The sequence below is a fragment of the Tupaia chinensis genome, unplaced genomic scaffold (genome assembly GCF_000334495.1).
Source record: "Tupaia chinensis unplaced genomic scaffold, TupChi_1.0 Scaffold000088_1, whole genome shotgun sequence".
Classification (NCBI taxonomy): Eukaryota; Metazoa; Chordata; class Mammalia; order Scandentia; family Tupaiidae; genus Tupaia; species Tupaia belangeri.
The window spans coordinates 3,199,778-3,212,006 of NW_006159550.1; the positions used below are offsets into that span (position 1 = coordinate 3,199,778).

General features: G+C 36.3%; 1 protein-coding gene across 1 annotated transcript in view; it reads right to left on the bottom strand.

Annotated features, from left to right (window-relative positions):
* Nucleotides 1–3,036: 3,036 nt before the first annotated feature.
* Nucleotides 3,037–12,229, bottom strand: part of CDK13 (cyclin dependent kinase 13) — a gene marked incomplete at its 5' end in the record, with an annotated part of 142,766 nt that continues 133,573 nt past the window's right edge. The window contains 3 exon segments of the mRNA XM_006172158.3: nt 3,037–6,347; nt 7,383–7,835; nt 11,025–11,230. Coding sequence (XP_006172220.2) covers nt 5,494–6,347; nt 7,383–7,835; nt 11,025–11,230 — 1,513 coding nt within the window.

The window sequence follows — 12,229 nt, forward strand, 5'->3', positions numbered from 1 at the left end:
AAACAGTAATGTAAAATTGTTTGTTTGCCATAATTTGGATCCCACAAACGTTTTAAAAGAGTGTAGTCTTTATACCAGTAACTCTGAGGAAACAGTGTATATTTGTACATATGTATGTTTGTATATATGTATTTATTTGGATTTTCATATTGTTATTTGTAACAGAAAAGTTAGAAACTTAGTGTCCAGCAATAGGCAATTAACAAATTACAGTTCTTCTATAAAGGAATAATTTACAATCATTAAAGAGAGGGTACACCATAATTGAGCGACATAGATGTTTACAATATACTAGGTGGAAAAAATTAATTACAGAGCTATGGTCAGTATAATCCCACTGGTATAAGAAAAAGAAAGATGGGACCAGCAGATGGCATAGCAGTTATGTCACCAGACTCCCATGTAGTCAACCGTGGTTCAAGTCCAGACCCAGTGACTTGACTCACGCTGGGCATGTGTGTGTGCGCATGCCCAAGATCCCAAGAGGAGAATGGCAAAGAAGGAATTGTGGCGTGGCCATTCTCCTGAGGGGTGATTTCTCACTTTCTGACTGTCTGGCCAGTGCATGCACCCTAGAGGAAAAAAATCTCTCTTAAAAAAAAGAAAGGAATGTATTCATATGCATCCATCAGAGGGAAAATGTTAATGGTGGCTATTGCTAGATGTTTTCTGGACTTACAAATATGTATAAATATAAAAAAGAAAAACACAAGGTCTACAGATTTTAAGTGTCGTCAAAAAAATATGACACAGTAAAAGTGGCCATCTTTATCAGATATGGGTTATTTCTAAGAGTCTGTTCTGGATATAAAGAAAGAGGAAAAAAAGCGTAAAAAATGGCCTGGAATTTTTACTGCAGTTTACTTACAGACTATCAAATACAGTCTTAAGAAAAAAAATGGATAATATTAACACAGTATATTTACCAGTTATAAGAATATACTAAAAGTGTTTGCAAGTAAGTACAAGACCTTTATAACAAATTAAGTTAATTAAGGGAAAAAAGTAAAGGCTGATTCTCCATTAACTACAGAGTCTCATTTGAATACAACTAGAACTAGAAATTATTTTTAATAGGACATTTGATATAATAGAAACTTAAACACTTTAAGACCCACAAAATTTGTTAGTCTACTTAATTCACAGGGCAAGTTCTTTCCATTATGATCAAACTTTTCTATTTCCCCCATCTTTATGTGAATCCCCAAATAGTGTAATATTAATATATTTTTAAAGAATTATTTATTTTAATTTAATCAGAAAGGGACAGAGCGAGAAAGAGAGAGAGAAAGGAAGAAAGCAAGCTGCCAGGTTCAGGCCTTGAACTATGGTCAGCCATGTGGGATTCCAGTGCCCTTAACTACCACGCCACCTGCTGGCCCCAATAGTTTTTATTTTTAAGAAAACTAGCAACAATTTAAGAAATTACCTGGAGAAGCTTTTGGTAAATGGCAAAACGTTATTGCTCTTATAAAACCACTTGTAAGTATAAAACTTTGGAAGAATTTAAAAGCAAACTATTTCCACAAGCCTGCTATTATCAATTCTCATATCAAAAGAAAATACGTTTTAATGAGATTCAGTATTATAACTGCTAAGATATTTAAGTAACTATTATTTTTAAAAAACACAGGAAACTTTTTTAAACTTTTTTTTAATAAAGACTACTCACAAAACTGACAGCTTCTTTAGGCTTCTAATTAGTTCTCCAGAATTTTGTTCCTACTTATTTTTCAATTTTTTTCTGAATTAAAACATTTCTTTGAAAGCAGACTGTCAAAGTCACTTGTGTTAAACTGGGTGTCCTGTATTCTAATTTAATTATTTTATTCTATATAACACTGGTCAGGTTGACAGTTTGCTTATTTACTGTAGAATTTAAATATGACTCAGAGAAACAAGCACTGGTATTCAACTTACCAGAAAGAGATTTTGGCAATTCCTCTAAGCCTCATTTTTCTTAGCAAAGTTAAGAGATCAGATAATTTTAAGTTATTGGAACACACTATTCAGACTTTCAAAATATTAAAATTAGTATCCCAGGGCGTCAGTAGATCTGAATTCCAAACTTGTATTTCAGCTTTAAACAAAACAAAAAGTCCTAGGGTAAAAGAAGATATATCTATCTGTCTATTTAGATATTTATCTATCTAAATAGACAGATAGATATATCTCTAACACTGAATTAAGCTCATAGCAAACACAGCAAAACCTTAACTCTGAAATAGTTTTGGAAGCATTTAACCCATAGCTTTTTTTCCTCAAAAAGTACTGGTATTTCTTACTACTTGGCTTATTGCAAACTCGCTATATTCAACTTAAAATTTGTTTTCCTCATTTCATTTCCACTGTTCTTCTTTCCAGAACCTTATTTCTATTCAAATTTCAAATTTTAGACTCTCATATTTTCACTTCTTACATTTACTTAAATATAATTTACATACAGCTGAGTAGTAAAGACAACTAGCATCTCCAAGTATTTTTAAACTCTTGCTGTCAGCCTACAAGAAGAATGACCTAATGCCTTTTCATATTTATGATGTAGCCCAAGGACAAGAACAGTACCTGGCACACAGTAGGCACTGAATTTGCTAACAGAATAAAGCTCTGAATCACAGCCAACATATTACCCTAAATCACATTCCACAACTATTTTAATTAATCTTTCAACATGAGTCATGGATGACTGTAACTCTTCAGCAAATAATGGACTAAAGACTTGGGAAACTTACTTAGTTGCATTAAAGAAAAGCCTGCTGTGTAAGGAAAAATAAAAGGGAATTTCTCATAAGAAAAGATAAATATTTTTTTCTTTTGATAGGTCAGTCTTTTCTATTTTCATCTTTTTATTTGTAGTCTGACTTCTTCCAAAAAAAACTTAAGCAATATTTTATGTTCTTTAGATTTCACTCAAGAATACCCAGTAATTACTGTAGTCATTATAACCTACAGAATTAGTGATTTCCAAACCCTGCTGTCGTTATTAATCTGAACTCACTGAATTAAGGTATTAAATGTTATGGAGGAATACATTAAAATATTTTACTATCATATTTCATCAATTATAAGACACATTCTTTCATATAACATCTCTGAATCTTGGATGTATTTTGTAGTCGATAGTATCTTAGCATTGTGTAGTGGTTTATTGGCAACTTTTTCTTCTAAGTGGTACATAAAATATCGGCATGTCTCACAGCAATGCTGTCTTAAGATAATATTGGAAGATATAGTTCAAATTTTCAATTTCAAAGCAGTGATTTCCCTTGCCTTCCAGCCACTCTCCCAACATCAAAATGTAGCTAAAGTGTTTAATTAGAAAAATTATCCAAACACAGTTCAATTTTATATAAAATATTTAATTTTTAAAACACAGGCTATTCATGTCACATAAATATCTTCAATTTTAGGTTAGCTGCTTATGGTCAGCAGAATTATCAAGTGTGACTATTAAGAATAACTTAGATACTGTCACTTAGAGGAAAGTCTAAAACTCTAAGACTCACCATATTAAAATTTCAGATACTTGAATACTGCAGCTATTTTGCTAAATTTCAAAATATTTCTTCACTTCCTGCAATGTAGTTTTATAAGTTGTTAGTACTCAATATTCAAATAAAAGCAAAATAATTTTTTCTTTCATTCATTTCTCAACAACAAAAAAATTCCATCAAAAAATAAAATGGTCAACTGCTATCAACCCATTTTATAGTAGTAAAATGGTAAATAATCTTCATTAAAATATTTTTAATGTCACCAAAGTATAATACTTTCATACTGTTTTGAAATGAAGGTTCACAAGTCAGAAAGAGAGCAAAGTGTTAACTGGATTTAGAAATAGAGCAATTTCCATTTTATAACAGTTATTCAAATTTAAGACTCCGATCAAACAATAGTTTACTAGAACAGTTCAAACAAAATGGTTAATTGGCACAACTCCCATTTCCATAGTCTATCTTTCCATTTACTATTAATGGAAACACTGGTTTTTTACCTTTGGATCTTTTCTAGAATTATAACTGTGTATGAGTGTGCACACAAACATGGTGAGACTTGAGACCAATACAGTTTAAATAACAGTTGCTCCATCATTCTTTGTTGCTTTTAATAAAAGAAAATGTTAAAATGAACTAAAGGTGCTTTGAGTCTGGCAGAAGTCATAACAAACTTCATAAAAGGTGAGAAAAAGGAAGATAAGAGGTTCTCTTGCACTTTCGCTTTTTGGTTCAATCTAAGCAATGTTTCTAGTTAACAAGTGAACAGAATTGACTTTTTTCTTGAAATGGCAAATGCGTAACTTAAAAACAAAGTGTTTGCCACCCTTTCCCCCATGAACTTTAATAGATTTATGCAAATTCTGTTATAAACCCTTGCTTCTATGTTACTGTCTCCAATCATCCATGGCATATGGAAACAAAGATCATACGGCAGCCTGAAAGAAAATAGTACACTACATTCTTGTTCAGCTATTATTTTCAACCATTTAAAGGACAAAACTTTACAGAACTTCTCAGAAGTAACAAAAGGTACTGACTGCAGTTTTATTCCCTTTCTTTGCTCTCACTCCCGTATCAAAGAGAAGGTGGTAGTAAGAGGTAACACAGCCCAAGAACAAAAAGAAAAAGAGAAAGTGTAATAGGCAAAGGGAATGACCTAAAAGAACTGAGCAGGCAGCCCCTGAAAATGTGAGAACTTCCTGCCTTTTCAATACAATGCATTGATTCCTTTTAAAAGACAAATGGGTGAAAAGATTAACTACTTTTTCAGACCTTAAGCTTACCTGTTAAGGCACTTACTTACCCTCCCCACCCCACCCATATTTTTCATATAAAACCCGCTATTTCACTTGAATGCATTTTGCTAGTCTATGATAATCTGCAAAACAAAACAAAAAATAACGTTGACCATTTTTTTTTTATAAAACTGTTGCATCAAGAGAAAGGTTGTGTTTTATTTTCTGAAATGAGCACAAAGTACACCTTTCACAATAACACTGAAAGCAGGTGCAAAGACTGACAGTGACCTTTGACTAAAGGTAGCTTTGTAAAAAGAAAAATACCAAATAAATCAGTGCCCTTTCTGATTGTTGTAAAACAAGTGGGGCGGGGAGGGGTTGTTTGTTACATAAAAGTTGGTCCAAACTTACAAAAAAAGCACAAATGTGCATAGTTCAGAAGATCTGCGAGAGGGCCATAAAAGACTTATGTCCCTAGGATTAGCATCCACTTAAAACTGCGAGAATACAAAATAAAATTGTTAACTAGAATTTGTGAAGATGTACAATCAATAGATCTAGTTTTTAGAACAGCATGAATTTAAGCAAAGGTGTTTTTTTTGAAATTTTTTTAAACTATTGTATGCAAGATCCTTTTCCACATAAAAATAAAGCTGTTGTTGAATTAATATTATTCAAGTCTCTTGGATTGCTGCCTTAAATTGCAGCTAGAAAAGTCTTTCCAGATAAAAATGATGTGCCTGAGGAAAAACAGATACTCAGTATGGTAACCCTCTGCCTCGACCTCTGCCAGTTGGTGTACTAATGTGGCCCCTGTATCCTTGTGAATATCCAGGTCCTTGGGCAGGAGAAGTCCAGGTCTGGCCATGCATGAGGCTGGGGGCACCTGGGTTTTCCTGTAAGTTACCACCATAGTTATAGTTGTGCATCTTTGCCGGCAAAGGGTGAGTACTCTCTGGCCCTGCGGAAGGGTCACTGCTGTTTGCCAGGACTGCAATAGGACCATGGCTATATTCAAATCTATGGTCCTTGTCTCCACTAAACAACATGGGACCAGCATTGAGGTAAATGTCTCCATATCCAGCTACTGAACTGGAAAATGACTCGGAAAAGGCTGAAGGCTGAGGTGGACCACCAGAATGAGATGAAGCAGTACTGTAGTTATCCAAAGACTGAATATCTGAGTTTCCAACGAAGCTACGTCGTTCCAATGGTGGAGCAGAACTACTTCCTAGACCATCATTACTAACATAAGGAGCAGAGGAGAAAGATGATGATCCAAAGTTGTCCTTGTAGTCAGAAGTGGGCACATAAGTGTCTCCTGCTTGATAATCAATACCACCTTCTCCTCTTTTGGGATCATCCTGGGGCTGATGCTGAGCAAGCAGCTGTAAGAGGGCTGCTTTTACTCCAGCATGAGGGTCAGTTAATGAAGAACTGGTGGTGGGTACATGCTGGTTTTCTGTCCGATAATCCAGATCTTCCTCAGTGACTGGTGGTGGTTCAGGAGGTTCAGGAGGTCGTTGATCAGGAGGCAGAATCCGAGGCCGGTCTGGCTCTGGAGTTAACTCCAATATCCTCATATCTTGGTGCTGGATGAGGTCATCTTGCCCTAAATGAAACAAAGCAAAAAAGAGATTAAAAAATTACCATGGAAAAATTAAATATTAAAAATAATTGGTGTTTCTTATGGGTGGCCCTACGAATGATTAAAAGTGCCATCTGTGCCATTTTTTAAAAGTGAAAGGAAAAAGGATTACAAGTACTAAGCTTGCCTGCCACCATTTAAGTATATGGTAACAGAACATTTTTATATTCTATTTGGTTTTTCAAAGACACTTCATATGGCCCAGCCATGACCATGTGTGCTGGCAGATACTCCTATTCAGCAGGCTGAGACCACAGGAGAGTCCCAGGTTTAATTCCTGGCTCATCCTAAAAATTGGGTGTGATAAGCATGCCTGTAATCCCAGATATTCGGGAGGCTGATGCAGGAGGATCACAAGCACACAGCCAGCATGGACAACATAGAAAGGTCCTGTTTGAAAGATCCAGGCATATTGGCGCATGCCTGTAGTCACTATTACTGGGAGATGAGGTAAGAGGGCTACAACATAGTGAGACCCTGTCCTCTTGGGAGGGAGGGCAAGGGAACGGTACTCACATATACCTACCTATTTATTGCCTGAGGGAAAAGAGCTATTTACACAAAGATGCTTTGGTCAAACATCTTTTTAAATTCGCTGTAAAAAATTATTTTGGGGGCTAGCCAATGATGTAGTGATTAAGGTGGCTGGATTCCACAGGGCCAGCTACACAGTTCAAGTCCTGGACCAGGCAGCTTGAAAAACATGCCAGGTACATGTGCGTGCACTATATGCGCAAAATCCCAAAAGGAGAGAGAGATCATGTTCTGACAAAATTTTTTAAAATTTTTTATCCACTGGCTTACCTTAGAAAAATATACAGTATTCATGCGTTATATCACACAGGGATAATTTGTTAAAGAATTCATTCCAACCTATAATCAGTGACCTGAGAATTTTCAGCACATCTAGCAACATCACTGAAAAATAAACATAATCAACAACAGCATGAAGACAGTGTGATCACAGCTATGTCAGTGGTCTCGCATCCACTCGCTCACCTGATGCCGGAGTGCTGGGTTCTGGAGGTGGCCTGAGTTGTAATGACGCTTCATGTCCTGATCCATTTTCCCTCTCTTCTAGTAGCACATCTTTTTGCTTTGACTGCTGAGCCTTTATTAACTGAGTCAACAGAACTGCAAATGCACTCTGCACAGCCGCCTGGGCAGCATCAGTCTCCACTTTAGGCTGGATGGTCTGAGAAGAAGGCTGAATTCCTCCCAGTGGTTTTGAAGTCTCCTGCTGTGGTGTTGATGGATCTGTCTGTTTTTCACCTGTTGCCAAAATTCCAGCAGGAAGGTTTATTTTATTTAGCTGCTGTTGAGTCTCAGAGTTTACCTTAATGTCCAACACTTGGACAAAATCAGCCATATTAACACTTGTTTTAGACTGTAGTAGGTTTAGTAGAATTGCCAATTCACTGTGGTTTAACTGTTGTCCAGGGCCTGTTTTTACTAAAGACAAAATTTATATTAATTAGAACTGCCATAATTCATAAATCCTCCCACGCCCCCAAGTGGCTCTGTATTATATTAAAATGTACACTGGAGAGTGTGTGTAAGAAATACTGTGAAAAGGGAACCTTAGTCTACTTCAATATCATGTACATTTAAGATGTAACTGCATAAATTGTAACAAAAAAGAATTGAGGTTGATTAATGCCATCTTTTTATATTTTCTTTATATATTCTGAAAAACTTTCATTGTTCTAAATGCCATTTTTAGATTAATTCAAAACAAGCTTTTACAAGTTCTTTTCATGACCTGCCAGCATTAATAAGGAACCTCCATGTTTGTTATAACCCAGAGTCATTTTTCCTCATTTTCTCTTTTTGTTTCTTTAAAAACAAAGAGGTAGGGACCAGCAGATGGCCTAATAGCTATGTCCCGGGACTCCCATGTAGTCAACTGCGGTTTGAGTCCCAGACCCGGTGGCTTAAACTCACACCAGGCGCATGTGCATGTGTGCCCAAGATCCTGAGAGGAGAATGGAGGAGAAGGGATTGCAGTGTGACCATCCCCCCTGGCAGGTGATTTCTCACTTTTTGTCTCTCTGTCTCTTTCTTTCTGGCAAGTGCACATGTTCTATAGCAAAAACATCTCCAAAAAATTTAAAAACAAACAAAAACAAAGAGGTAGTCCCCATATGTGCTACGAGATGTATTCTTTAACTAAAGATGACTCTTCTATAGGAGGGAAATTTTTCTTATTTCAAGACACTTAAACTGATAATGAAGAAGAAAATGGAATAAAAGATCATCCTTATTTTAAAAAAACAAACAAAATTCTCACTTCTTCATAATGCTAGTAGTTTGGGGGGGAAAAAGAAAAAAGAAAACTCTTCATCACTAATAGGGTTGTGAAATAAAAGTTATAGTGATAATAACACAATGAACCCAAAAATGGCAATTCATTTTTCACCTGCTAAAACAAAGAGTGAAATAACTACCTTCTATGCTTCTTGGTTTGCTAATCGAATAAAGGTATCAGTTCCATGAAGAGGAACAGAAATAAAAATCTGATAGTCTTGTTAAATATAACAAATGTTGCTTGAGACAACTGACCACCATCCACACTGGGTTATTGCCATCTCAACTCCTTTTTTATCAATAGGTAATATATAAAGTATATAATATAAAAATATACATTAAGAAAAGTCACTGGGATCAGTAGTTGGCATAATGGCTATATTCCTGGACTCCTAAGTAGTCCACCACGGTTTGAATCCCAGACCCAATGGCTTAAACTCACACCAGGTGCATGTGCGTGCATGCCCAAGATCCCAAGAGGAGAATGGAGAAGGGATTGTGGGGTGGCCATCCCCCCTGGGGGGTGATTTCTCACTTTCTGTCTTTCCGTCTCTCTCTTTCTGGTGAGCACACATGCCCTATAGCAAACCTCTCCAAAAAAAAAGGGAAAAAAGTCACTATTGCTTGTCTTTGGCCTTTCTCCAAATTTTACATATTTCACATGAAGACAATACCAACCTTGATACATCAATAGATAGCCATCACTGTGTAAAACAGATGCATTTTCCAAAACTATATATATGTATCAAATATTTCTATGTATAAGTGTAATTCACTATTTCAAGAAAAACATACTTTATTTTACATATTTTTGCTATAGGGTGTGTGTTTGCTGGAGAAACAATAAGTAAGAAATCACCCCCCCAGAGGGGATGGCCATGTTGCAATTCTTTCTCCTCCATTCTCCTCTCAGGATTTTGGGCATACACATACATGTGCCCTGCATGAGTTTTAAGCTGCCAGGTCCAGGATTCAAACCACTGTTGACTACACTGCAGTCCAGCAATAAAACCTTTATGCCATCTGCTGGTCCCAACTGCTTTTAGTTTTTAAAATATGAGTTCTTTCAATATGTACTGTAATGGTCAATGATAAACTTGTAGATTACAAAGACAAGTATTAATGGTAATATTTCTCAAGCTTTCTTAGCAAATTTACTCTGTATTTATACTGAACCAATCTGATAAAAAAAATCCTGATTAATCAACATTTACTCATCTCGTAAAGTGCTAGTCTATTTTCGTGTTTAATAAACCAACACCTAGGGAACCAGCAGTTAGTGTAATGGCTATGTCGCTGGACTCCCACGTAGTCGACCGCGGTTCGCGTCCCGGACCCGGTGGCTTAGAACTCACGCCGGGCGCGTGTGCGTGCGTGCCCAAGATCCCGAGAGGAGAATGGAGGAGAAGGGATTGCGGCGTGACCATCCCCCCTGGGGGGTGATTTCTCGCTTTCTGTCTCTATGTCTCTCTCTGTCTGTCTGGCGAGCGCACACGCCCTATAGCAAAAATCTCTCTAAAAAAAAATAAATAAACCAACACTTAAATTCACACAAACATATATTTATATAAGTTTCTGTCTTCATAAGAAATATTTAAACCAAAGTTAAATGTTTCTGGATTCTTGATGAGACAAATGAGAAAATTATTAAATAGGACCAGCTGGTGGCATAGTGGTTAAGGTAAGCTGAACCCTACATGGACAACTGCATGCTTTAAGCCCTATACCCGTCGGCTTGAAAAACACGTAAGTGCATGTGCATGTATACCCCAAATCACAAGAGAATAATGGAGAAAAAGGAGGCATGGCTGCCCTCTCAGAGGCGCTTTCTTACTCTCTCTCTGGCAAATACAACCAAGAGCCAAAAAAAAAAAAAAAAAAAAAAGTTAAATGAGTTTTTTTTTTCTTTTTTTAAGAGGGAACCGAGGATACTATAAATGATGTAAAAGTGTTCCCTTTATGATTTTTGACTGCCTTTCCTATACCTTTCTTCCTACTCCTTAAGCATCAACAAACATAAAATGCTAGGCCTTACTGATATTAGTGCTAGCAAAAGACCTCTCAACTCCTACACTAGAGAGAAGGAAATAAAAAAAAACTGATCAATTACCAATCATAGGCAATTTGATGCTTTTTTGTAAGTTATTTTACCTTGAACTTGATTCAAATTGTGGTATCAATAGTAATATAATTTCTGTACTAGCAAGAACAAATACGGAAATGTCAAGTTCAGTGAGTAAATTGTCTTTTAGCTACAAAATGTTTGAACACTAGAGCAGTATCATCTACTTAAACCACAAAGCAATGAAAACCAATCACAGAAGCATTACTAACCGGGTGCTACATTTGAGTTGCCCTGAGATTTCAGTTGTGACGATGGCAGCACACCCTGGGGTGTACTGGTTCTGCTATCATCCAAGCCCAGAGACAAGTCCTTTCTGGGGGCTTTAATTGTGGAAACATCATCAGTCATTCCCATCTGCTTCTGTCTTCTTCGCTTTTTACTCCATAACTCATGACAATCTTGCCATAAAGGAAGACTGGAAAAAAGATGTATTAAATTGGGAATTTTTTCTTAATGGAAAAAAAAAAAAAAAAAAAAAAAAAAAAAAAAAAAAAAAAAAAAAAAAAAAAAAAAAAAAAAAAAAAAAAAAAAAAAAAAAAAAAAAAAAAAAAAAAAAAAAAAAAAAAAAAAAAAGCCAAAGTTACTCTGTGGTACCAAAGCCACCCCACATCCCAGTCTCTCCTGAAGACTTCCTAAGAAGGCTTTCTAAAATTTCTTCAATAAAAATCATCCCTAATGCTCCATTTCTTTCAGGACTTCACCTTGATTACACACAGGCTATTCTTTGGTATCTGAATAATCAATAACTTATCATCCAAAATAGGAATAAAGAGTATATATTCATAAAATAAGCTATTATCCTTGACATGACTGTTTAAAGATAATTCTTATTGCAGTACAGCATACCTTGAATAGGACATAAGGTAGAATAAATAATACGCCTTTCCAGAAATTACAGGATTTTTAAAAAGCAGTAAAAACTAATAAAACATTTGTGAAAAACTTTCTAGTAAAATATTTGTTACTTTTTAGTAACCTCTTTTATGTTTTTACAACCACAGCACTAATAGGCTGGCCTTATAGTGAGGAGGGTAAGTGCTGTGCACTGCAAGCTGGGCACCACATGGCCAACCACAGTGTGAATCCCAGCCCTAGCAGTCTGAAAAACACACCTGGCAGAAATCCTGACAGGAAGGAAGAATGAAGAAAAAAGGACTGCAGTGACCCATGCCCTGTTGGGATAGGCTTTCTCTCTCTGTGTCTCATGAGCACACATGCCCTCTGGCAAAACAAAACAAAACACTAAACATCTCCCAATAGGGCATGGTCACACTCCTTTCTTTCTTCCATTCGTCCTTACTATGAAGATTTTGGGCACACATGCACATGTGCCAGGTGTGCTTCTTAAACTGATGGGGCCAGGACTTAAACTGTGGTTGCCCACGTGGGATTTGGCTGTCTTAGCCACTGAGCT